The 21,930-nt window shown below is 38.2% G+C and overlaps 2 protein-coding genes across 5 annotated transcripts; one reads left to right on the top strand and one right to left on the bottom strand.

The window, feature by feature from the left end:
* Positions 1–1,599: 1,599 nt before the first annotated feature.
* On the top strand, positions 1,600–9,037 carry METTL5 (methyltransferase 5, N6-adenosine). 4 transcript variants are annotated; one of them, XM_059394138.1, is made up of 8 exons: positions 1,601–1,804; positions 1,941–2,095; positions 4,034–4,148; positions 4,386–4,567; positions 5,681–5,763; positions 6,557–6,608; positions 8,495–8,544; positions 8,935–9,037. In XM_059394138.1, exons 2-8 carry the CDS (start codon positions 1,987–1,989, stop codon positions 8,971–8,973), a joined length of 630 nt encoding a protein of 209 aa, XP_059250121.1. In that variant the 5' UTR covers positions 1,601–1,804; positions 1,941–1,986; the 3' UTR covers positions 8,974–9,037. The 4 variants fall into 4 exon arrangements, with proteins under 4 accessions (XP_059250123.1, XP_059250121.1, XP_059250124.1 ...); XM_059394140.1 differs by lacking the exon at positions 8,495–8,544 and having other exon boundaries at positions 1,600–1,804; XM_059394141.1 differs by lacking the exon at positions 1,941–2,095.
* SSB (small RNA binding exonuclease protection factor La) lies at positions 8,743–20,976 on the bottom strand. The gene is made up of 12 exons (XM_059394137.1): positions 20,842–20,976; positions 19,063–19,137; positions 14,598–14,701; positions 14,150–14,324; positions 13,281–13,388; positions 13,075–13,175; positions 11,700–11,771; positions 11,344–11,386; positions 10,781–10,921; positions 9,864–10,050; positions 9,616–9,747; positions 8,743–9,126 (listed from the first exon to the last, which is right to left on the bottom strand). Exons 2-12 carry the CDS (start codon positions 19,126–19,128, stop codon positions 9,038–9,040), a joined length of 1,218 nt encoding a protein of 405 aa, XP_059250120.1. The 5' UTR covers positions 19,129–19,137; positions 20,842–20,976; the 3' UTR covers positions 8,743–9,037.
* Between the last annotated feature and the right edge of the window lie 954 nt (positions 20,977–21,930).

Genomic DNA, 21,930 nt, shown 5'->3' with positions numbered 1-21,930 from the left:
CCTCAGTGAATTCACTGTCCTTCAATATACCTGGCTAGTTTCAATCCTTCATTTGGCTCCATCTCCTTACTCCAGCCACCTCCTTCTCAACAGATACCACCACCAACAGCCAACATATATTGGGCATTTGTTCTGTGACACCTTTGTATACTCTATGCAGTAAGAACTTTATATGTATTAACTCATTCAGTCTTCATAACAGACGACTTTGAATTTTATTATTCATAGGAAGTAGCCTCAGAACCATTCTTTCTAGTTCATCCTCAACCATTCCTTTTCTTCTTCTTCTTTTTTTTTTTTTTTTTTTTTTTAAGATTTTATTTATTTATTTTACAGAGAGGGAGAGAGAGAGCGCGCGCGCACAAGCAGGCGGAGAGGCAGGCAGAGAAGAGGAAGCAGGCTCCCCACTGAGCAGAGAGCCCGATGCGGCCTCGATTCCAGGACCCTGGGATCATGACCCGAGCCCAAGGCAGAGGCTTTAACCCTCTGAGCCACCCAGGCGCCCCTTTTTCTTCTTTTAGCAGAGAAAAATACCCCTTCTCCAGATAAAGGGCAATCCTTTCATTTAGGCACAGGATCCTGTCTTCTCAGGATCCTAATTCCTTCCAAGACCCTTCTTATATTTTATTTATTTATTTTTAAGATTTTAATTTTAGGGAGCAAGCGCGTGCGCACTAGCGCCCGGGGGTGAGAAAGGAGAGAGGGAGAGAAAGACTACAGCCCAAGGGGGCTGAGCTCTGAGCCCTCTTGGGGCTGCATCTCACCGCCCTGAAACCATGACCTGGGCAGAAACCAACAGTGCCACGCCTAAGAGACTGAACCACCAGGCGCCCCTCTCCTTCTTTTATTCTAAACGCCTGCCTTCCTGTTAAGAGTTCTCTTGTTTGAATTGAGGTGTCTTCCTACCTCCTGCTGCCATTAAAAAACAAAACAAACTTCCCCCAACCTCACCTAGCAGCAACCATTCTCACTTCTCTTCACAACCAGGTTCTTAAGAATTGCTCACATTTACTCTAATTCCTAAACTTCCATTTATTTCCTAGCCCACTCCCACCTGGTTTCTGCTTCTACTCTATGAAAGCCGAGCTCTTTCAGCATTTGATGCACCGTAGTCCTTCATCTATACTCTAGGCTTCTCTGACATCACCACCCTGTGAGTGCTGAGGTAAGTGACACAGGTGACCTAAAAAGAGGAAAATGTGAAACAAAGTAGCGCACGGGAATGGCCAAGGAGGGAAGGGTGAGTGGCGACTGTTACTTTTTGAGAGGGGCCTCGTGAGACCGGAGTCAGAAAGGGCCACACCAAGCATTAACACCAAGTGACCGTGACTTTTACCCTGGCTTTCACCTTCTTTCTTCCCCTATCCTTTGAGGGCCTGCGGGTACTCAAGAAAGCGAGAGGGTTTGGGCCCGTGCCAGGCGGTGGGGGCCGGTTCCGTCGCTTCGAGAAAGGAGGGGTCTACCGGTCCTGCGGACCCGGCCGGGAGAGCGGAGGATGAGGCTCCGCGGTCGCGGGCGGAACCTGCGCGCGGAACCACCCTTGCTGCTCCGCCGGAGGCTGCAAGGCAGCGGACACGGGCGCGCATGCGTGGCAGCGCTTCCGGCCCTGGTCCCCGCGCGAGGTCTGCTGAAGTGCCGGGACGCCGCTGGAGGAATCGTGGGTCGACTCCGGGGCTAGCCGGGGCCGCTGCGGGTCTCTGAGAAGCCCGAGACCAGCGCGGTGTATCCTGGCGGCGGGTCGGAGGCTGGCCGGAGACTCCGCCCGCCGCTGGAGCTGGAAGGAAAGCAGGAAGAGCTGGGCTAGGTGTGCCCTTCGCTCCCTGCCTCCCCAGGCCGGCCCCAGCCAGTGGTGCTGGAAAAGGGGTGGGATGGGGTGGGTAGATTGGGGTGGGGTCGGGGAGCAATGCGGGGAGTTGCAGGTTAAATGGGTTTCTCTGCAGATTCAGTGTTGTTAAATCCTGCGAATTCACACTTTAAAAAAAAAAAATGAAGAAATTAAGGCTTAAGGAACTAGAAAGTCGCCTGCAACAAGTGGATGTATTCGAAAAGCCCAAGCTACTTCTAGAACAGTATCCCACCAGGCCGCATATTGCAGGTAGGGCGGCTGGTGACCATGGCTTTGCTTCCCGGGTTAGGCCTATCTGCTTACTCCATAATGAAAATAGAACAGTTATTTGAATACAAAGAACGTCTAGAGGAATTCTGCCCTGAGATTACATATCACGTTAGAGAGGACTTCCTTGACATGCAGCTAAACCCAGCATCACCGCCCCCCCCCCCCCCTGCCGCCCCGGCCTCGCCAAAAACCGTTTTTATTGTTTCACTGCTTGGTTTTCTGCATACCTCTTAATACTGTAAGACATCACTTTAGTGTGTTTGTTTCTCTACACTATAAACTACTTGAGGGTAAAGAACTTGTCAGTCATGTTCACACAATTCCTTGTCTAGAGGAGCTCCTGCTACTAGTTCGGAGCTCAGGACACGTTTGCAAAGGAAAGATCAATTTTCTATTGCAACGAATTGCAAATGCAAGGATTCCTGTGTTATACTTGCCCTAGAATGAGTATTAGAGTTGGTAGCGGAAGGACTGTGTTTAACAAATCCAGAATAGGTGCTATAAAATGAGGCTGTTTTGGTTTTTAATGATCCGAGAGTCATCAGTGTTGCTTGATCCGAGAGATTGATACTGGGAGTACAGCAGACAACAAAGGAAAAACCATATTTAATAAACATATTGTCAAATTCATTGAGGAGTCTTGGGAAAATTAATTTGGGAATCCCTCCCAGCTTCAACATTAGTTCTGTTTCTAAGCAGCCAATGAAAGTATATACCTGCAACAAGTATATACCACCAACATAGTGTCATAATTCCAACCAAAAACTGGCACAAAACTGTGTCTGGGTTAAGACCTATTTTCTCAATTTAGATGATTTCTTTAGTGTATTCTGACTGTAGGGTTTCCTAGTGAAGTCTAATGTTTTAAAAAATCCTTTGTTCATACCCAGGGTATAACATGCATGTGGACGTGCTAATTCTTTGAGATACCAGCATCAAAGTCACTAACACTTGCAGCAGTAATTGGGATAGCAGTCAGACTGAGATATCCCTCTAACTGTGAATTTTTCTTTTAAGATTTTATTTTTAAGTAATCTCTACACCCAATGTGGGGCCTGAACTTATAACTTGAGATGGAGAGTTGCATGCTTCACCAGCTGAGCCAGCAAGCACCCCAATTGTGTTTTTGATAAAACCTCTAGTGCTAAGGCATCATGTTGGCCAGTAGTTCTTGCTGGTTCACATATCCACAGGGAGAGATCAGTAGTTTTATTCATGCTTAACCTTTAGTATATATCCCAGACCTTTGTGTATTTGGAAGAACCCTTTCTGATCTCAGCAGCTCCTGCTCTACTCCTCAGTTCTCATTAGTTTATGAATTTACGTGTCTAAAGGCTGTATTGTGGATATAGGACTTTTCTCATTCTAGCTTGCACTTAGGGTACCTGTGTTCTGGTGACAAACTTGTCAAAAAGTTCTGGACCGTTTTAATGTTAATGCTTATTCAGTATTGGTGATCTCCAGACTTAACAGATTTCAAAACAGTTTTGGGAGACTGATACAGGGTTGCCAAGTTTATATTTTGACAAGAAAAGATATTTTTAAAACCTGTTTACTCTCACCATCCTTGCAAAAATATTTCAACATCAAAGAAAGAACTGATATATGGGGGGGGCAATGTTTTGAACAGGCTGAGGAAAAAACATTCTAGCCTTATTTTTCTCATTTTATTTCAGAATTTTGTCATTCTTCGCATTGTTACCAGAGTAGTTTTTGGGAACCACTGGTGTGTGTTATTGTTCTTGTGGTGCCTCTTACTACATAACAAGATATTATACCTTATTTTTTAAAAAATAATTTGGAACACCATTTGGGGGAAGAATAATGCAAGACAAGAAATTGCATTAGTCATTTATATGAATTGGATTTTGGTCATCAACTTACTCTTATTCCCTAATATGTTTTTTGATCTTTTAGCATGTATGCTCTATACAATCCATAATACATATGATGACATTGAAAATAAAGTGGTTGCAGATCTAGGATGTGGTTGTGGCGTTCTTAGCATCGGAACTGCAATGTTAGGAGCGGGGTAGGTGATCCTATATGTAACGTTTGGGTATAGGGTGGTCTGAATAAGAAACATTAATAGGATTAACTAAATTAGATTTATGGGACTCTACAGTATGAGATGAGGGGAGCAAGAATATGATAGTGAGTACATTTTGAATGAGCAGAATGGTAAAACAAAAAACAAAATATGGTTTGATTTTGTTATTGTTTTGGGAGCTATAAATAGTCATTCTTTATGTGTGCTCTGTATTTATAGGTTGTGTGTTGGATTTGACATAGATGAAGATGCGTTGGAAATATTTAATAGGAATGTGGAGGAGTTTGAGTTAACAAATGTTGACATGGTTCAATGTGATGTGTGCTCATTATCTAACAGAATGTCCAAGTCATTTGATACAGTAATTATGAATCCTCCTTTTGGGACCAAAAATAATAAAGGTTAGTAAAAAGACTCAAGTGTACTGATACATGTATAGAAAAGCAAGTTTTAAATCCATTTTCTTATTGTTTGGGTTAAATGATTTTGTCACTGTTCATTAAATAAACCATCTCTTACCTGTGTAATTACAATAATTTCAGTTTGTTTAATGTATGTCTAGGAAATTGAATTTTTCTATCTTTGTTTTTCTATTCTTAACAAGGACAGTTGAGTAAATAGCTTTTTTAAATTAATTTACTGTTTATACTTTGCTTTCAAGAATGACTTACCTAACCCTTATAATTCTGTAAAGGATTTTATACTTTTAGAACCTCATTTTAATGCCTTAACACACCAAGAGTTTCAACATATGATCATGAGTAACAGTGGCTGACTGTGGCTATTTATCCTGTGTATTGTAGGCAAGGAGGATAGAAAGCCTGTGCGAAGAAAAGACGTGAAGTTTACTTTTTTAAGATTTTATTTATTTATTTGAGAGGGGGTGGGGGAGGAGCAGAGGAAGAGACAGACTCCCTGCTGAGCAGGGAGCTGGCCTCCGGCTCAAGCCCTAAGACCCAGGGATCATGAACTGAGCCAAAGGCAGACAGTTAACTGACTAAGCCACCCAGGCACCAAGAAGCCATGAATAGAGTTCTCCCTCCAGCCCCTGCTTGATTCTGATTACTGCTGTACCTGTTTTCTCTTCTCCCTTGAGTTGTTAATTTGGAACATTAAAACTTTTACTTTAGTCTTATTTAAAGAAGATAGTATAATTCTGGTTTTATTCTATCAACCTTAAAAGATACATATTTTACTTTTTAAAAAAATTTATTTATTTGAGATAGATCATGAGCTGGGGGAGGGAGGGCAGAGCCAGAGGGAGAGGGAGAAGCAGGTTCCCGGTTGAGCAGGGGAGCCCAATTCAATGACCTGAGGCCAAGGCAGATGCTTAACTGATTGAGCCACCCGGGCACTCCTATATTCTACTTTTTTGTATCTTGTCTTTTTGCAGAAGAATCTGAAGTGTCTATTTTGGAATTTGGGAAGAAAGTTTTTAAATACATGGTATTCTTTTAATCTTTTGTTTTGGTAACAGGTATATAAATTAAATGAGTTTTTTCTACTCTTAACAGGGACAGATATGGCATTTCTGAAGACTGCTTTGGAAATGGCAAGAACAGCAGTATACTCTTTACACAAATCCTCCACTAGAGATGTAAGTTCAAATCATCATGATGTTGCTACTTCAAAATTCATGACAATGTTTTAAGGATTTGCTGTGAATACTAATTACCAGGGTATCTCTTTCTCCTGAACTTTTAAAACATCATGGCACTTAGAAACAATTTTCCCTTTAGCTAACATTTGTGATCTGTTTTCTTCCAGCCTATATAACTTTTTTTGCCAAAGATTTGCTCAGGCAGGAACCGTTACCAGGAGAGACTATAGTTCAGTAGAGAAGTGTGGTATAGCTAAGATTACAGTATGTCCTAGTTTGCCTAACTCTGTTAGTCTCATTGTCCCTTTGTGGCTTTGTGTGCGTTAAGGGAAACAGTAAGACCTAACTTTAAGAACTGAAGCTAAACTGATGTGAGTTCAGAACCTCCCTTTTCCATTATTCTTGCCAGCAGTATAACATATGGTGGTATAGAAGATTTATTCCAGAAAATTGGGTATATTTTTTGTCAGCACAACAGTGATTAAGGACACAAGACTATAGAGCCAGACTGCTTAGGTTGAAATCCAGACTACCACTTCCCTGTGTTATCTCGGTCAAGGTATTTGAATTCAGCTTCATCACCTATACTATACTCATCTATACTCTTATAATTGGTAATGGTTTGGTTTCTTAATTTCACAATACTACCAAAACAGCTGAAACATTTTTAAGAGTCTAAATTCTAATGAATTTTTAAAAGCTTAAAAATTTAATATGAATATTAGCAAAAAAGTAATTCCCAATTATTTAAAAAAAAAAAAGGTTCACATTAACATGTTGTTATCTTCAGCATATTCAAAAGAAAGCTACAGAATGGAAAATCAAGATAGATATTATTGCAGGTAAGACAATTTTTTAAGTTTCTCACAAAATACATCTAAACCCTAATTACTTAAGGTCAATAATTCATTAGCCCAACCAGAGTTTTAGGTGCCAAGAAAAGGTGCTGTAGAACATGTTTTCGGGGGCACCTGGGTGACTTAGTCAGTTAAAAGCAGCTGCCTTTGGCTCAGGTGATCACAGGGTCTTAGAATCCAGCCTCAGGTGGGGCTCCCTGCTCAGGGGGAATCTGCTCCCTGTCCCCCCAGCTTGTGTGCTCGCTCGCTCTCAAATAAATAAAATCTTAAAAAACAAAAACACATTTTTAGTTTGACAAAATGTGAGGAGTTGGTAATGGGTTGGAAATGAAGTAAAGAGAGGGTATCAGGGTTTGCCTAAGACTGTCCCAATTTATGTATTTTGCTGAAAATTCCTAATAGTGCCCAACTATTTGGTCACTCCAGACGATGACAGAACAGTTGTTTAGCATCATAGTGATAAAAGAGCTTGGGCTTGGAGTGGGTCAGACCTGTTTGAAATCCACTCGTGGAAAATACCAACAGATCATGCCTGATTACCTTTCCATTTCAACTTTCTTTTTTCTTTTTTAATGATTTTATTTATTTATTTGTCAGAGAGAGAGAGAGAGCACAGGCAGAGTGGCAGGCAGAGTCAGAGGGAGAAGCAGGCTCCCTGCCAAGCAAGGAGCCCAATGTGGGACTCGATCCCGCGACACTGGGATCATGACCTGAACCGAAGGCAGCTGCTTAACCAACTGAGCCATCCAGGCATCCCTCCATTTCAATTTTCTAATTGTCCCTGGAGTCAGAGAACATGAAACTGTTTTCTTTTAGTGGGGGATAGAGTATAATCATCCACACTGTTAGTAAATGTCTTGATACATTTTTATTAGCAAATTGGGTAATATTCACAAACACCAGAATGGGGTAAACATATAACTAGAAACAGGAAAATCCAAATAATGCTGAAGGCTGAAATAAGTACAGTAAGGGGGAAAATATTCTTTACTTGATAATAAACGGACTAGGATTACCACTGTGGTAGTAACCATGTAACTAGTCCTATTCATAATTAGTAATGTAATGTGGAAAAGTCTGTCAGTCCGCCTATTTACCCAGTATTGTCATTCCTAACCTAGTTTAAGGTATTGTAATATTCAACTTGGAACACCTTAGAACAACTCCAAATATACCAAGCCAGTACCTTGCTATTCCAAATGTGATCCTCAGACCAACATTATTCATATCCCTTGGGAGTTGAGATTTGCCTTTTAGCTCCAGCCAGACTTACTGAATTATAATACACATTTTAAGATTTATTGAAGGTTATTTGATTGCACATGAACATTTTGAAAGCTGTAACCTACAGAGAATTTGTGTTGCAAAATATGAAGGTCAGGCAGTCTACTGCCATCCCTCTAAAACTGATGAGTAAATCCGGAGAACCTACATTAATTCTTAGAATAAGAAAATTGTATTTTCACTTGAGAGCTTAATAGAAAAATAATTAGCTACTTACTACCAATATTAAAATCTGGACAAGAAATTTTAAAAATAAGCATGATTGTTATGATTGCTAGCTATAGATTATTAGGAAATTAGAAAGATACCATCATCTTCTGTCCAGTTTTTATCCTTTCAAATTCTTCCCCATAACCTCAAATTTTGGCATAAATGACCAAAATAGCAGAAATGCCAACCTTAGTTAGCCATGGCTAATCTTGGGAATGTATCAGGTCTCAGTCTTTGGGAAGTTAAAGTGACAGGTCTGAAGTGTTCTGCTTACCAGGGTTAAGTACTTCCTTAATTTCATTTTAATTTACATATGTCTGTATGTATGTCAGGGACAGCAAGTGAAATTTTATTCTTAGATGGCTTTTGTTTTATAGAGCTGCGATATGACCTGCCAGCATCATACAAATTTCATAAAAAGAAATCAGTAAGTTTCTTGAATCGGGCTTAGCTACATTCAGTACTGAAGAACTTTTCAATAAGTAATTATTTCCAATGTTATCAAGTTGCCTGAGTAAATACAGGAAGCTAGCATAGGAGACAGAATAATTATCGATGGGATAACAGCCAATATTCTAGTTTAAGATATTTCTCAAATGCTTTACACACAAAAATAAAAAACTAATTTTTTGCTCTTTTTTATATAGTACATATTTTATTAGTTTGTACTAATACATTTTCATATTACAAAGGCAATTTAGTGGAAGTCTTTTGATATTTGAATCATTTGAAATAACACAGAACTATACATTAAAAAAAATCTTCATTTGGGTAACAAAAAGACAAGTTAAAAACAAAAAATTTTCCTTTCTTACAGGTGGATATTGAAGTGGATCTAATTCGGTTTTCTTTTTAAAAGCCTCTAAAGACAAAAGCAGCTTAAAACCTAATTAAGATGAATAAAAAAATTTTTTACTAAACTACTGGTCTCCAGCACCATTTTCTGTTTTCTGTTGTTTTGGTGTAGGTTCTTCTTTGTCTGTTTCTTCTCTTGCTCTTTTTACTGGTCCTATACAATAACAGAATTTTTGTCAAGTTCACTATATAAGCATTGCTCTTTTAATATTGAGCATAAGAACAAAAATAATTGTTTAAAAAACAACTTAAAGCAACAACTTCCTGGGGCACCTGGGTGGCTCAGTTGCTTTAAACTATCTGCCTTAGGCTCAGGTCATGATCCTAGGCTCCCTGCTCAGTGGGAAATCTGCTGCTCCCTCTGCCTCTGCCCATCCCCCCACTCATGCTCCCTCTCTTTTTCTAATATGTTTTTTTTTTTTAAAAAGCAACAATTTCCCAACACCAATGAGAAGGATATTCCTAGTATAGATCTTCTGCTGTCTAAACTTAACCTTCCAAATATCTGTTTCCCAGTAAAAACAGTATAACTTGTGTAAATCATAGTCCAAGAATATCACTTATACAAAAGGTGAAAAACCATACTGCTGTTCTTTGCCATATAATTTCTCATGAAAGTACCAAAGGACTTAGAAAAACTTACCAGATCCACCATTTTGATCATGTTCATCATCGCTATCAAATTTCGTTTTCTTGCCCTGAAACTGTACTTTTCCTTTAGCAGACCCAGTCTGGGCAGCTTTATTTCCTTTTCCTTTTCCTTTAAATCTGCGACCTATAGAGACATAATTGAGAAATCCACGAGAAATGTTTTAAATCTCTTGTCACTGCCTCTGAACAAGCAAATGAGTTAAAATAACCAATGGTCAAAGACAAATCAGAACTAATGACCTTTTGATTTCCATTTGTTTAGAGATTCTTGTTGATCTTCTATGATTTTTTTCAGTGCTTCCTTTTCCACATCTCCTTCTAGTACTTCCCACGTCACTTCTTTATTCCTTAATTGTAGGTTACCATTATTTGCATCTTTGGCTTTATCCAGTGCTTCCTTAGCCTTTTCTTTAAAAAGAATTATCCCCTGAAATAAGTCAAGCAGAGAGAGTCAATTACCATATGGTTTCACTTATTTGTGGAGCATAACCAATAGCATGGAGGACAAGGGGAGATGGAGAGAAGGGAGTTGAGGGAAATTGGAAGGGGAGGTGAACCATGAGAGACTATGGACTCTGAAAAACAACCTGAGGGTTTTGAAGGGTGGGGGGAGATTGGGGGAACCAGGTGGTGGGTACTAGAGAGGGCACGGATTGCATGGAGCACTGGGTGCAATGCAAAAACAATGAATACTGTTACACTGAAAAGAAAAAATTAAAAAAATTTTTAAAATCTTATTAAAAAAAAAATAAATTTAAAATAAAAATTATCCCCCATACCAAAGACAGACAATAAAAGCCACACCCTTCAGGTTTTTTTTAGTTCCATAGTTAATTCCTTCACTCAAAAACTTTTCCTACCCTGCAAATCTTCTCTGCAATTATCAATTTCAATGAATAATAACTGAACTTCAGGAAGCTATCACAAAACTTACAGTCACAAATACCAACAGTTATTCATAGCATAACTCAGAAAATATCAGACATTTACATATAGTGATGGCAACAATAAAATGGAAAGTAAATGACCAAGTAGAAACTATTTCATAAACACATTAATTTAAAAAAATTTGCTTTGTTTCTACTAATGTTGTCTTCTAAAGTTAAGTTTCTTTGGAGTTTTAAACATTGCTAAAAAGCATATGAATGTTTCCAAACCTCTTTTGCTCCTCTCACAAAGTCTATCCATTTTATTTCACCATGACTTGAGAAAAGGATGTGCAAATCTTCTCTACAGGTCTGATCATCTAAGTCTCCTGAAAATTTCAGCAAGCAGCCAATCTTTTCTTCCAGAGATTTCTATAAAAACATACAAAACAAGAAAAAAAAGTTTCTTAAAAACAACCAAAAAAACCAGAAATGGCTTACACCACTCTATACCTAATACATGCAAAAAGCTAGAATCTAAAATGCTATTTTAAAGTAGTTTAACAGTTAGTGCATTTTCCCTTGTCATCCCTTGTTCTATGATAGTTTCTGATTTTAACCTTCTTAATTTCTTCAATAAGTAGTATTTACTCAAGCTATATGTATTAGTTATTATGTACATCTCGTTACTAAGTTATTTCTCTGGATAGGTAATGAGTTTGGGCAATACTATTGGGCTATGACTTTAGTGCAGTGACAACTTCAGACCTGCTCACATACTTGCTTCAAAAAGTCCTGCTTTTTATTCTCATAAATTTGAAACATAGCTTTAGATACCAGTAATATATACTTACCATTTCAGCATTTTCTGCTAACTTTTGTTTTTCTTCTTGCTCTCTATAAAAGAAATGTTAATTAGAATGTTTCCAATTACTGTATGAGAAAATTAAATCTGATAGTTAACCTTGATCATGAGCACACACTGCTCAATAACCAAAACCAGTCGTTAGGTTTTCTGATTCTCGTGAGTAGAGTGCAACACAATGTGCCCCCAGATTATCAAGGCAGCTTAAGATCTTAATGTTTCACTACCCAAAAAAAAGCCTGCTACTCATTTCAGAATGCATCATCAAGCTCCACTTCCCAGAACCACTAACTCTATCCCTGTTAAAACTTGAAGGAATTAAAATGACTGGCTCAACGTACTTACTGTTTAGCTCGTAATTTAGCTTCCACTTTATTTTGCTTTCTTTCTTCATTTTTTTTTGCAAAATAATCTTCCCTAAAGAACACAAAACACAGGAGCTGAGTTCATGAGAACAAAAATAAGACTGCAAATTACTCTGAATGATTTAAGCACAGGAAGGAATATTACACTTTCTAGCAACATAATTACCTAAAAATTCAAAAGATGCCAAGGAAGTTATTTAGTAACAGCTTTACTAAAAAACATTTCACATTTCATAAAATATACACCTCTTAAAAGTGCACCTCAATGGTTTTTAAGATATTCAGAATGGCACAACCATCACTACTATCTAATTTTGAAACAAAAAGAAACCTGATGTCTATACCAATCTCATTGATTTTTACCTCATGTATAGAAAAAAAAAGTAAACCAGGATTTATATAAATAACTTCTCATAGAATTTTCTAGTGTTACTTTCACAAAAGGAAAAAATTCTACAATCTCTAAAACCGAAGAATAAAAGTAATTATGAAAATCACATTAAAAAATACTTTTGAAGGTTAACATTAATTACAAGATTCATCACAGTACATCTATAAGTCCATTAGGTTTAGTAAATGACACTTAGAAGATTACATAATGTGAAAGTAGGGGACAATGGCCTAACTTTATCATAAAAATGGTCTGGTTTGTTCTAACTTTTGACACACACATATTAAAGAATGTGGTCCAAATCTGTATTAAATAATCCTTTCTACTAAACAAATACAGGTGTATATATAAACTATGAGAAATAAGAACAGACTGTACATTGGACAGGGATTGATTCTCTAATAACACAGATGCCCAAATTTTACTATCTAGCTTGATTATATATATTAGCTGCAAAACAAAATAAAAAAAAACAAAAAACAAAAAACAAAACTTAACCTTTATTAACTCCTAACAGTGAAAAGGTATTAAAAAAAACACTTCCTTGGGGCACCTGGGTGGCTCAGTTGTTAAGCGTCTGCCTTCAGTTCAAGTCATGACCTCAGGGTCCTGGGATCGAGCCCTGCATTAGGCTCCCTGCTCAGCGGAATGCCTGCTTCCCCCTCTCCCACTCCCTGTATTTGTATTCCCTCTTAGTCTCTCTCTCTCTCTCTGTCAAATAAATAAATAAATAAATAAATAAATAAATAAAATCTTTAAAAACTAAACAAAACCAAAAACCCACTTCCTTATGGTCTCAAAGAACTAGGAGTTTCCACTGGGCAAATTTCAAATGTTTATCAAAGATAGCCCAAGGATACTAAAAGTACTGTCCTTACAGGGGTTGCTATTCCATATTCTGTACCCCAGTGTGTCAATTCCATGTAACTAAGTGGCCAAAAGAAACATCCGCATAAAGACTTACTTGAAAAGTATTAGCAGGTCTGTGTCTTTATACTTCTGGTCAGGGGTATCAACAAACTTCTTAGCAGATTCAATACTATCAAACACAGCAAAAATTGATCCCTATTAAAAGGGGGGAAAAAACTCTTTTAAAAAATGTCCCACATATTTTTCAACTAGAAAAAGTTGTAACATCATACAGAAAATTCTAATATCCTACGACCATACCTTAAATGCTTTGTGTAATGTTCTTCTCATCTGAATATTTAGTACTTGACCTTTATCTTCTAACCATTCTTTTATATCATCAAGGGTTGCATCAGTTGGGAACCCTTTCTGTGAAGAGTAGAAAGATGTACAAATGCCTTCTCAGGTAAATAATTTTATCAGAAATTCCAATTCATTTTTTCTTGAAACCAAACCAGGATATATGCATCTATCTCTCTCTCTCTCTCTCTCTCTTAAATGTTTAGTGCAATTAAAGTGACTTACTTGGAATTTGCTTCAAAGTAATCCACTTTGTTCAGTTAGACATCTACCTTTGGCTCAGGTCATGATCCTTGGGGTCCAGGGAATCTCTCCCTCTGCCCCTCCCCCTGCTTCTCACTCTCTCTCATCACTCTCTGTCTCTCAAATAAATAAATAAAATCTTCAAAATAATCCACCTGGGGCAGAGATAAAACTAGATCAATCATGTGTTAACTCCTGAGGTTGGATAATGGTACATTATATAGTCAGCTACCTTTATATGCTTTAAATTTTCCTGAATAAAAAAAAAAATCTACTTAAAAAATTCATATGCTAAGAAAATTACAATCAAGTTTAGCCATTGACAAATAAAAAGCTGATAGGCAGTGGGTGCTTAAAATATGCCCAAGATTTTATATAATGTTATATGGGTTTTTCATTGATTCTCACAAAAGCTCTAGAAAGTAATCCCCATTTATGAAGATAAGATTAGACAGCTTAAGAGCACTGCCCAAGAACACACAGTAAGTGGCAAAGCTATGATTCCTGAGTCCTTATTCTTATCCATTCTAGTTTCTTTCTAAGTAAGATACTCAAAATAAAATTAAACATGTTAAAGGCCCACTTACAATATAAACAGATCTGTTTTTTACATCATTCTTATACTCATCAGTCACTTCAGGGAGGGGTTTGCTTGGAGATCTTCTGATTTTAGTTTTATCTTCACTTATTTCCATGAGTTCTGCCTTTGATTTACTCAATGCTTCTACTATCACATTAAAGTCTGTTGTTAGACGGTTTAACCTGTAAAATATATATAAAAGCATTGTAAAACTTAGTGGTAGCACTTGTTTACAGAAAAATCTCAAGTTTTTTTTTTTAAATCTAAAGATGACTTTATAAAGATTTTTACTGGGGTGTCCCTATCGCTCAGTTGGTTAAGCATCTGACTCTTGATCTCAGCTCCAGTCCTGATATAAGGGTTGTGAGTTCAAGCCCTGTATTGGCCTACATACTGGGCATGGAGCCAACTTAAAAAATAATAATAAATAAAATAATAATAAAAAAGGCTTTTACCTATTGAACTTTATCATTATCTCCAAAGGGACCCAGCCTTCATCCAGTTTGATCTGTTCCTTTAAAAATTTGTCTCGTGGCAAATTGAAGTCACCAAAATAATACTGCAAGATAATAACATTATATTTCAGAGCACTGTACAATACTAACTTACTAACTCCAATCCTGGAGTTTTTAATTGCCATTACATCGCCATGTTCTATTCTTTAAAAAATACAACCAACAAACATTTTCTCCTCAGTACATGATAATGAAACATTTATAATTCAAATTAGCAGAAAAGTAAAACTAAAAATTGATTACTGAAACAACATAATTAGCAGATAATGTCAATAGACCATCAAGTCTTAAATAAAACAAAAACATAGATAAGAATTTATTATGTGAGAAGCCTCTTGTTTCAAACCAGTTTGTAAAGAACAGACTGTTAAATAAAAAGAACTAGAATACACTGATTAATTACTCTAATTTTTACAAATTAAAAAAACAGGTGAACGTTTATCTAATTTAAGCATAAAGGCACTCACTAAGTATAAAAGCAAATAAGGCAAAAACAAAAAAATTATACATGAAAAGACTCAGGTGTGACTATTTGGAATGCCAAAAGTAACATACAAAGTAAAAGACAACAAAGAAGTTTGTTAACAAATTTTTTTTTAAGATTTTACTTATTTATTTCAGAGAGAGACATATCACAAGTAGGCAGAGAAGCAGGCGGGGGGCTAGGGGGGAAGCAGGCTCCCCACTGAGCAGACAACCCAATGTAGAAGAAATGTTAGTAGCATCCCCAGCCATGTGACTATGAAAAATCCCACCCACATTTTTTTTTTAAGATTTTATTGATTTATTTGATAGAGAGAGAGATCACAAGTAGGCAGAGAGGCAGGCAGAGAAAGAGGGGGAAGCAGGCTCCCTGCTAAGCAGAGAGACTGATGCGGGCCTCAATTCCAGGACCCTGAGATCATGACCTGAGCCAAAGGAGGAGGAGGCGTAACCCATTGAGCCACGCAGGTGCCCCTTGTTAACAATTCTTATAAATCAAGGGAGAAGGAAAAAAACCCTGAAAATCCTAATAGAAAAATGGATAAAGGACATTAAAAAAATTACTAAAAATAAGAATGTAATATAAATATATAAAAGTTTGACTTCATTATTAGTCAAAGAAAAGCAAGAAAGCAATGAAATACCATTTCCACCTAACAAACTGGCAAAAATTCCAAAAACAAGAACACCTAGTATTGGCCTGAACACAGAAATGATCATGCAGGTGGAGATGTAAACTGGCAATCAGTATCAAAGGTTTTTGGTAATGTGCATACCCCTTGAGTTGGTACATCTTTTTCTAAGGAATTTTCTCTTAAATCAGTACACATGTTTACTAAGTTTTACATATAAAGATATTCATCATGAATTGGACAGCTCATGCAGAAGAATGGAACTGGACCATTTTCTTACACCATACACAAAAATAGACTCAAAATGGATGAAAGACGTAAATGTGAGAAAGGAATCCATCAAAATCCTAGAGAACACAAGCAGCAAACTCTGTGAGTTCGGCTGCAGCAAGAGACTTGTTTCCAAAGGCAAGGGAAATTAAGGCAAAAATGAGCCATCTGGACTTCATCAAGGTAAAAAGCTTCTGCACAGCAAAGGAAACAGCCCACAAAACCAAAAACAATCAATAGAATGGGAGAAGATATTTGCAAAGGTCTTATCAGATATAGGGCTAGTATCCAAAATCTAAAAAGAACTTACCAAATTCAACATCCCAAAAACAAACAATCCAATCGAGAAATAGGGAGAAGAAGACATGAGCAGACATTTCTCCAAAGAAGACATAAAAATGGCCAAAAGACACGAAAAAGTGCTCAACATCACTTGGCATCAGGGAAATACAAATTGAAGCCACAATGAGTCACCACCTCATACCAGTTAGAATGGCTAAAATTAACAAGTCGGGAAATATGTTGGCAAGGATGTGGAGAAAGGGGAACCCTCTTAACACTGCTGGTGGAATTCCAAGCTGGTGCAGCCACTCTGGATAACAGTATGGAGGTTCCTCAAAAAGTTGAAAATAGAGCTACCCTCTGACCCAGCAATTACGCTAGTAGTTATTTACCCTCAAGACAGAAATGTCTGAAGGGGCAACTGCACCTGGATGTTCATAGCAGCAATGTCCACAACAGCCAAACTATGGAAAGAGCCCCAATGTCCATTGAAGGATGAATGGATCAAGATGATGTGGTATATTATATATAATGGAATACCACTCAGCCACCAAAAAAAGGAAATCTTGCCATTTGCAACATGAATGGAACTAGAAGGTATTATGCTAAGCAAAATAAGTCAATCAGAGAAAAACAATTGTCATGATTGCACTCCTATGTGGAATTTAAGAAACAAAACAGAGATGCATAGAGAAGACAGGGAAAAATAAAACAGTATGTAATCAGAGAGGGAGACAAACAGAAGAGACTGTTAACCATAGGAAACAAACTGAGGGTTGCTGGAGGGATGGGGTAACTGGGTGATGGACATTAAGGAGGGTGTTATATGCAACTGATGAATCACTGAACTCTACCTCTGAAACTAATAATATACTATATGCTAATTAATTGAATTTATATTTAAACATTTAATTAAAAAAGTGAAGAGGAAAATGTAATGTAAAATTGGATGGTGAATTAAACTTCTCTGTGTTAAGCTGATCTTAAGGCCAAAGTAGGGAAACATGCCAATAAAAATAATGATTTGCTGATTTTTAAAACTAAATAAATACAGATAGATACATATTCATCATGGAACTACTGCAGCTAAAAAATTAGAAATATAGGGAATTGGGTAAATTACTAATGACATAAAGCTTTACTCTCCCAAAATGCATCCCATGTTCAGAGCACATGGGTGGTTCAGTTAAGCAACTGCCATCGGCTCAGGTCATGATCCTGGAGTCTCAGGACTGAGTCCCACATTTGGCTCCCTGCTCGGCAGGGAGTCTGCTTTTCCCTCTGACCTCTCCCCTCCCATGCTCTCTTTCTTAAAAATAAAATCTTTTTTTGTTGTTGTTTTTTAAAGATTTTATTTATTTATTTATTTATTTGACAGGCAGAGATCACAAGTAGGCAGAGAGGCAGGCAGAGAGAGAGAGAGAGAGAGAGAGAGAGAGAAGCAGGCTCCCCGCTAAGCAGAGAACCCGACGAAAGACTCGATCCCAGGACCCGGAGATCATGACCTGAGCCAAAGGCAGCGGATTAACCCACTGAGCCACCCAGGTACCCTTAAAAATAAAATCTTAAAAGAATAAAAAATAAAAAAAAAAATGCATCCCATGTTTGATGGGGGAAACGGAAGAAAATAAAAATTATGTTGGTGTGAACACTGACCATGAAGTCTGAAAGTGTATTCATCAAGAGTTAACTCTGATTACTTCAGGAAGGTAGAATCTGAGGTGGCAGATTATGGAAGGGAAATTATTAACTTTGTCTATATACAGCTTTGTACTGTTCTAAATATCAAACTGAATTAATTAAAAATTTTTCTTCACAATTATAATGAAATTAGTACAAAAAGTTGTAGCACAGGACCTTTTAAATGGCAGGAAATGCAACTTTAAAAATAAGTTCTGATAGCTGCAAAACCACTAAATAACATAATCTGAAGTTCCTCAGTAAGAACAGAAAACATTAAACGAAAATTTCCTATGCAGCCATTACGGACACTGTAAAGCTTCCATTTAAATACAATACTAGGGGCGCCTGGGTGGCTCAGTGGGTTAAGCCTCTGCCTTCAGCTCAGGTCATGATCTCAGGGTCCTGGGATCGAGCCCCACATCAGGCTCTTTGCTCTGCAGGGAGCCTGCTTCCCTTTCTCTCTCTCTCTCTCTCTGCCTCCCTCTCTGCCTACTTGTGATCTCTGTCAAAAAAATGAATAAAGTCTTTAAAAAAAAATACAATACTAAAAATGCTCAGAACCCAGCTTAATTGGGCAGAAAAATCTATGAGGACCTTCAAACAGAAAAAGTGTTATTTAACAAGGGAAGGTACTTTACAAAAAATTTTGCATTATTACGTGCCTGGAACTCTTCTGAATGCTTTACATTTTATTAACTAATGTAATCTTCACCAACAACCTTATGAGGACAGTATCACTATTATCCTCAGTTTTTAGACCAGGAAATTAAAACCAAAAGGTAAAAGATAACACTGGTCTATAGTGTTAACATTTTGAAATGTTTGTAGGTGTTCGCTTTCATAAACTGGCTCCACTAATACAAAACTGCATAGTATTTTAAGTCCATCTAATTTCAAGAATCAAAGATAAGAATCAAAGACATATTTAATACTTTACATGAAACATTTAAAGGGTCATTACAGTGAAATTAAATGTTCCTTCTGTATCTGTTTTGAGGCTCTACATATCCTTTCAAAGAGCACATTTTTGCAGTTTAATATCATAAGAACCATACCTCAATCTGATGACAGATTTTGGCCTCAAGAGCAGCCATTTTTTCATTATCACCATTTTCAGCCATTGTGGCTATCTGTAAATTTTTCCAAATTGGCATAAAAAGGTTATTATTATTTTTACATAACACTCAAGATTAGAAGAATGTTTTAAAATTATCGATATTACACTCTTTTCTTAAAAATCAAGAATTTTTAATTTCACAGGTTCAATTTTTCTACTCAATTCTCAAATTTCAACAAAGAAAATGTTAGACTACATAATGGAAAACTGAAAAGCTATAGATAATCCGCAACCTTTTCAGTAATCACTGGTGTCTCTATAACAAAGCAAGTAGTTATCTTCACTTAGCTAATAAAGAAAGCTTTCAGCAAAAAACTCCAACTATTTACCAACCATTTCCAGCTTTAAGCAGATCACCATGTTAGTATATTTCTATACATCTCAGTCTTATTTGTTCCTGTGGATTGCATTTCTTTTAAAATTAGTCACTGACTTACCAAAACCTTGTTATCAGCAAAGATTAAGTAGCATAACTTCAGGATGAAAAAAAAAATCAAATATAACCATCAGGGTTAAATTAAATGCAGTATGTTAAGAAACATATGAAAATAATTTAAGAGTCTGGGGACACTAAATTCATGTTAAGCTGAGGGTTTGTCTCCTAATTTACCTATACACTGGTTAACCTTACAGCCAGGTTCTTGTTTCACATCCCTGACATGAGCGTTGCAGGAAAAAGTAAGGTGGTGAGACTGCTCTGCTAGGCATCACAACCGAAGTTTTCGGATTTCAAATCACTTGCCTCTAGTGCTCTATTAAATCTTCCAGTTAGCCACATTTACAAACGTATATTCGTAAGAACTCATCAGGGAACCTGCCATTCGTTGACTGTAGTGAACCATCTTTGGTGTACTTCTTGGAAGTATCGCTTCCTAAATTGCAATTGCTATGCAATAACCTGGATGCACACTGGAAGCTCCTGTAATAGGAATTTGTGTGGTGCCAACCCACTACAAAACTTAATCTTACGCACTGTCGACCACAACCGACGTCCCTAAATCGTTACCAGGATCTAGGGCCCCTTACAAAGCAAAGGGTGAGATAAAAGAACTGTTTGGTCCGTACAGGACTTATTTGGCCTACCCAATTTTGGAACTTCGTCTCATGTGATGCTTTTCCAGAGTGTACAACCACAAGTGAAATATTACCTACACTTTCTCCCTTCGCGCTGAATCCCTGACATCAGTGAGTAAGGGACACTAAAAACCCTAGAGAGAGACGCCAGAGGAACACCCGCGGCCCCACCAATCCGGTTTGTCCCACAGGATCCAAGGAAGCCTCGGGCAATTAACCCCCTCTAACCACCTCAGAAATTTAACCAGTGGCCCCAAACGTCTGCTCCCCGCGACTCCAGAAGGCAGTGGAGGTAGAAAGTCTTAACGACACAGAAGGGATGCGGGCAGCCTCCGTCCAAAGGACCCGCCAGAGCCCACTTCCAAAGCAACCACTGGCTCGCTTGGGCCCCAGCCTCGTGCGGGGAAAGCCCGCCCCTGCATTCCTCTTGGAGACCAGATCTGCCCCTCGCCCCGGCCGGTGCCCCTCCGCTCCCAGCCCAGCGCGCCGCCCCGGGCTGCGGCCCACGCGGCGCTCGCCCGGAACATGCGGACGGCGAGGAGAGGACGCACCGGCGTGAGGCAACAAGGCAGTGGAATGCGCCGCTGCCACTCAAAGCAGAACCTTTTGTACTTCTTCCCCTTAGCCACCGGGAGTTGCTCACCTTTAAGGTCCCGGTCCCACAAAGCCACGCCGCACAAACACTAACAGCGACCACAACGTCTCCACTTCCCAGCGCCGCCGGCTGGCCTACCGTGCGTGAGGAAGATGGGGGCCGTCCCGGCAGCCCTCGCGGCCCGGTGGGCGGAGCTTCGGGTAGGCCGGAGCCGACACAGCACTAGGAGCTTGCGCGCCAGCCGCGGACTCCCACGGCCCGCGGAGTCCCGCCCTCGCGCTGAGCAGGTCGGGTTTAAGCGTCGCGCGGGGCGTTTGGGAGAGTTAGGATAAGTATTTATTGTTAAGCAATTCTGGACCGCATTTGTATCTCCAGAACTTACTTGGGCTTTTCGTGCATATGAAGTATTTGGCTTTTTTTCAGATTATACTTTTCAAAAAAAAAAAAGTCTTAATGATCCATATATATATATGTAGACTACATAGTGTTGTGATAGTTCTAAAAAAAAAAAAAAAATGGCAAGTGACATTTTTTAGAATTCAGAAATCTTAGAGTTTAGAAAACAATAGAACGTTTAAGAGCTGGGAATCCGGAATCTGATTGCCTGTTTACAGGCTATGACATACGGCAAGTTACTAAACTTCTCTATTCCTTATGTATAAACGGGGGCCATTGAGAACTACCATTGTCTTCCTACAGTTGTTGTGAGCACTAAACGTGATGCAACATGTACCTTGCTGGGAACTGCAAATAACAAGAGGAGCAGATGACATTAATTTAAAACAAAAAAACATGATTTTAGAAGTCCAAAATGCTACCTAGTGAAGAAATCTATTGCCTCTGCTAGGGCCCTTTTCTATTAGTATACTTTTTGCACGATAATTTAGTCCCTTAATTAGAGGATTTTTTTTTCTTGTGGTGAGATAATCTATTTTTCCCTTAGTTTTCTTGAAAATGTGAGGTGATATTGGTGAAATAGCCTTTTAAGTGATCTCAAGGCTTTTGGGGAGTCCAAAACAGATCAAATGTATTTACTGGGGGAAAATATCCTGTTATAGATTGAATCCATACATTGCATCAAGCCAATGAGAAAAAATTAATGGTTACACAGGTAATTTAAATTCAAATTAATCAGGT

This window comes from Mustela nigripes, chromosome 3, assembly GCF_022355385.1.
Source record: "Mustela nigripes isolate SB6536 chromosome 3, MUSNIG.SB6536, whole genome shotgun sequence".
NCBI classification, from domain to species: domain Eukaryota; kingdom Metazoa; phylum Chordata; class Mammalia; order Carnivora; family Mustelidae; genus Mustela; species Mustela nigripes.
This window is presented reverse-complemented; position numbering and strand designations above follow the sequence as displayed.

Excerpts from the sequence above, each read along its gene's own strand:
- METTL5 (XM_059394138.1), top strand. The coding sequence starts at position 1,987 with ATGAAGAAATTAAGGCTTAAGGAACTAGAAAGTCGCCTGCAACAAGTG. Across the intron at positions 4,149-4,385 it reads ACTGCAATGTTAGGAGCGGG|GTTGTGTGTTGGATTTGACA; the intron begins GTAGGTGATCCT and ends CTGTATTTATAG. Across the intron at positions 4,568-5,680 it reads TGGGACCAAAAATAATAAAG|GGACAGATATGGCATTTCTG; the intron begins GTTAGTAAAAAG and ends TACTCTTAACAG.
- SSB (XM_059394137.1), bottom strand. The coding sequence starts at position 19,128 with ATGGCTGAAAATGGTGATAATGAAAAAATGGCTGCTCTTGAGGCCAAA. Across the intron at positions 11,772-13,074 it reads GACCTGCTAATACTTTTCAA|GGAAGATTATTTTGCAAAAA; the intron begins GTAAGTCTTTAT and ends TGTGTTCTTTAG. Across the intron at positions 10,051-10,780 it reads TTGTGAGAGGAGCAAAAGAG|GGGATAATTCTTTTTAAAGA; the intron begins GTTTGGAAACAT and ends GACTTATTTCAG.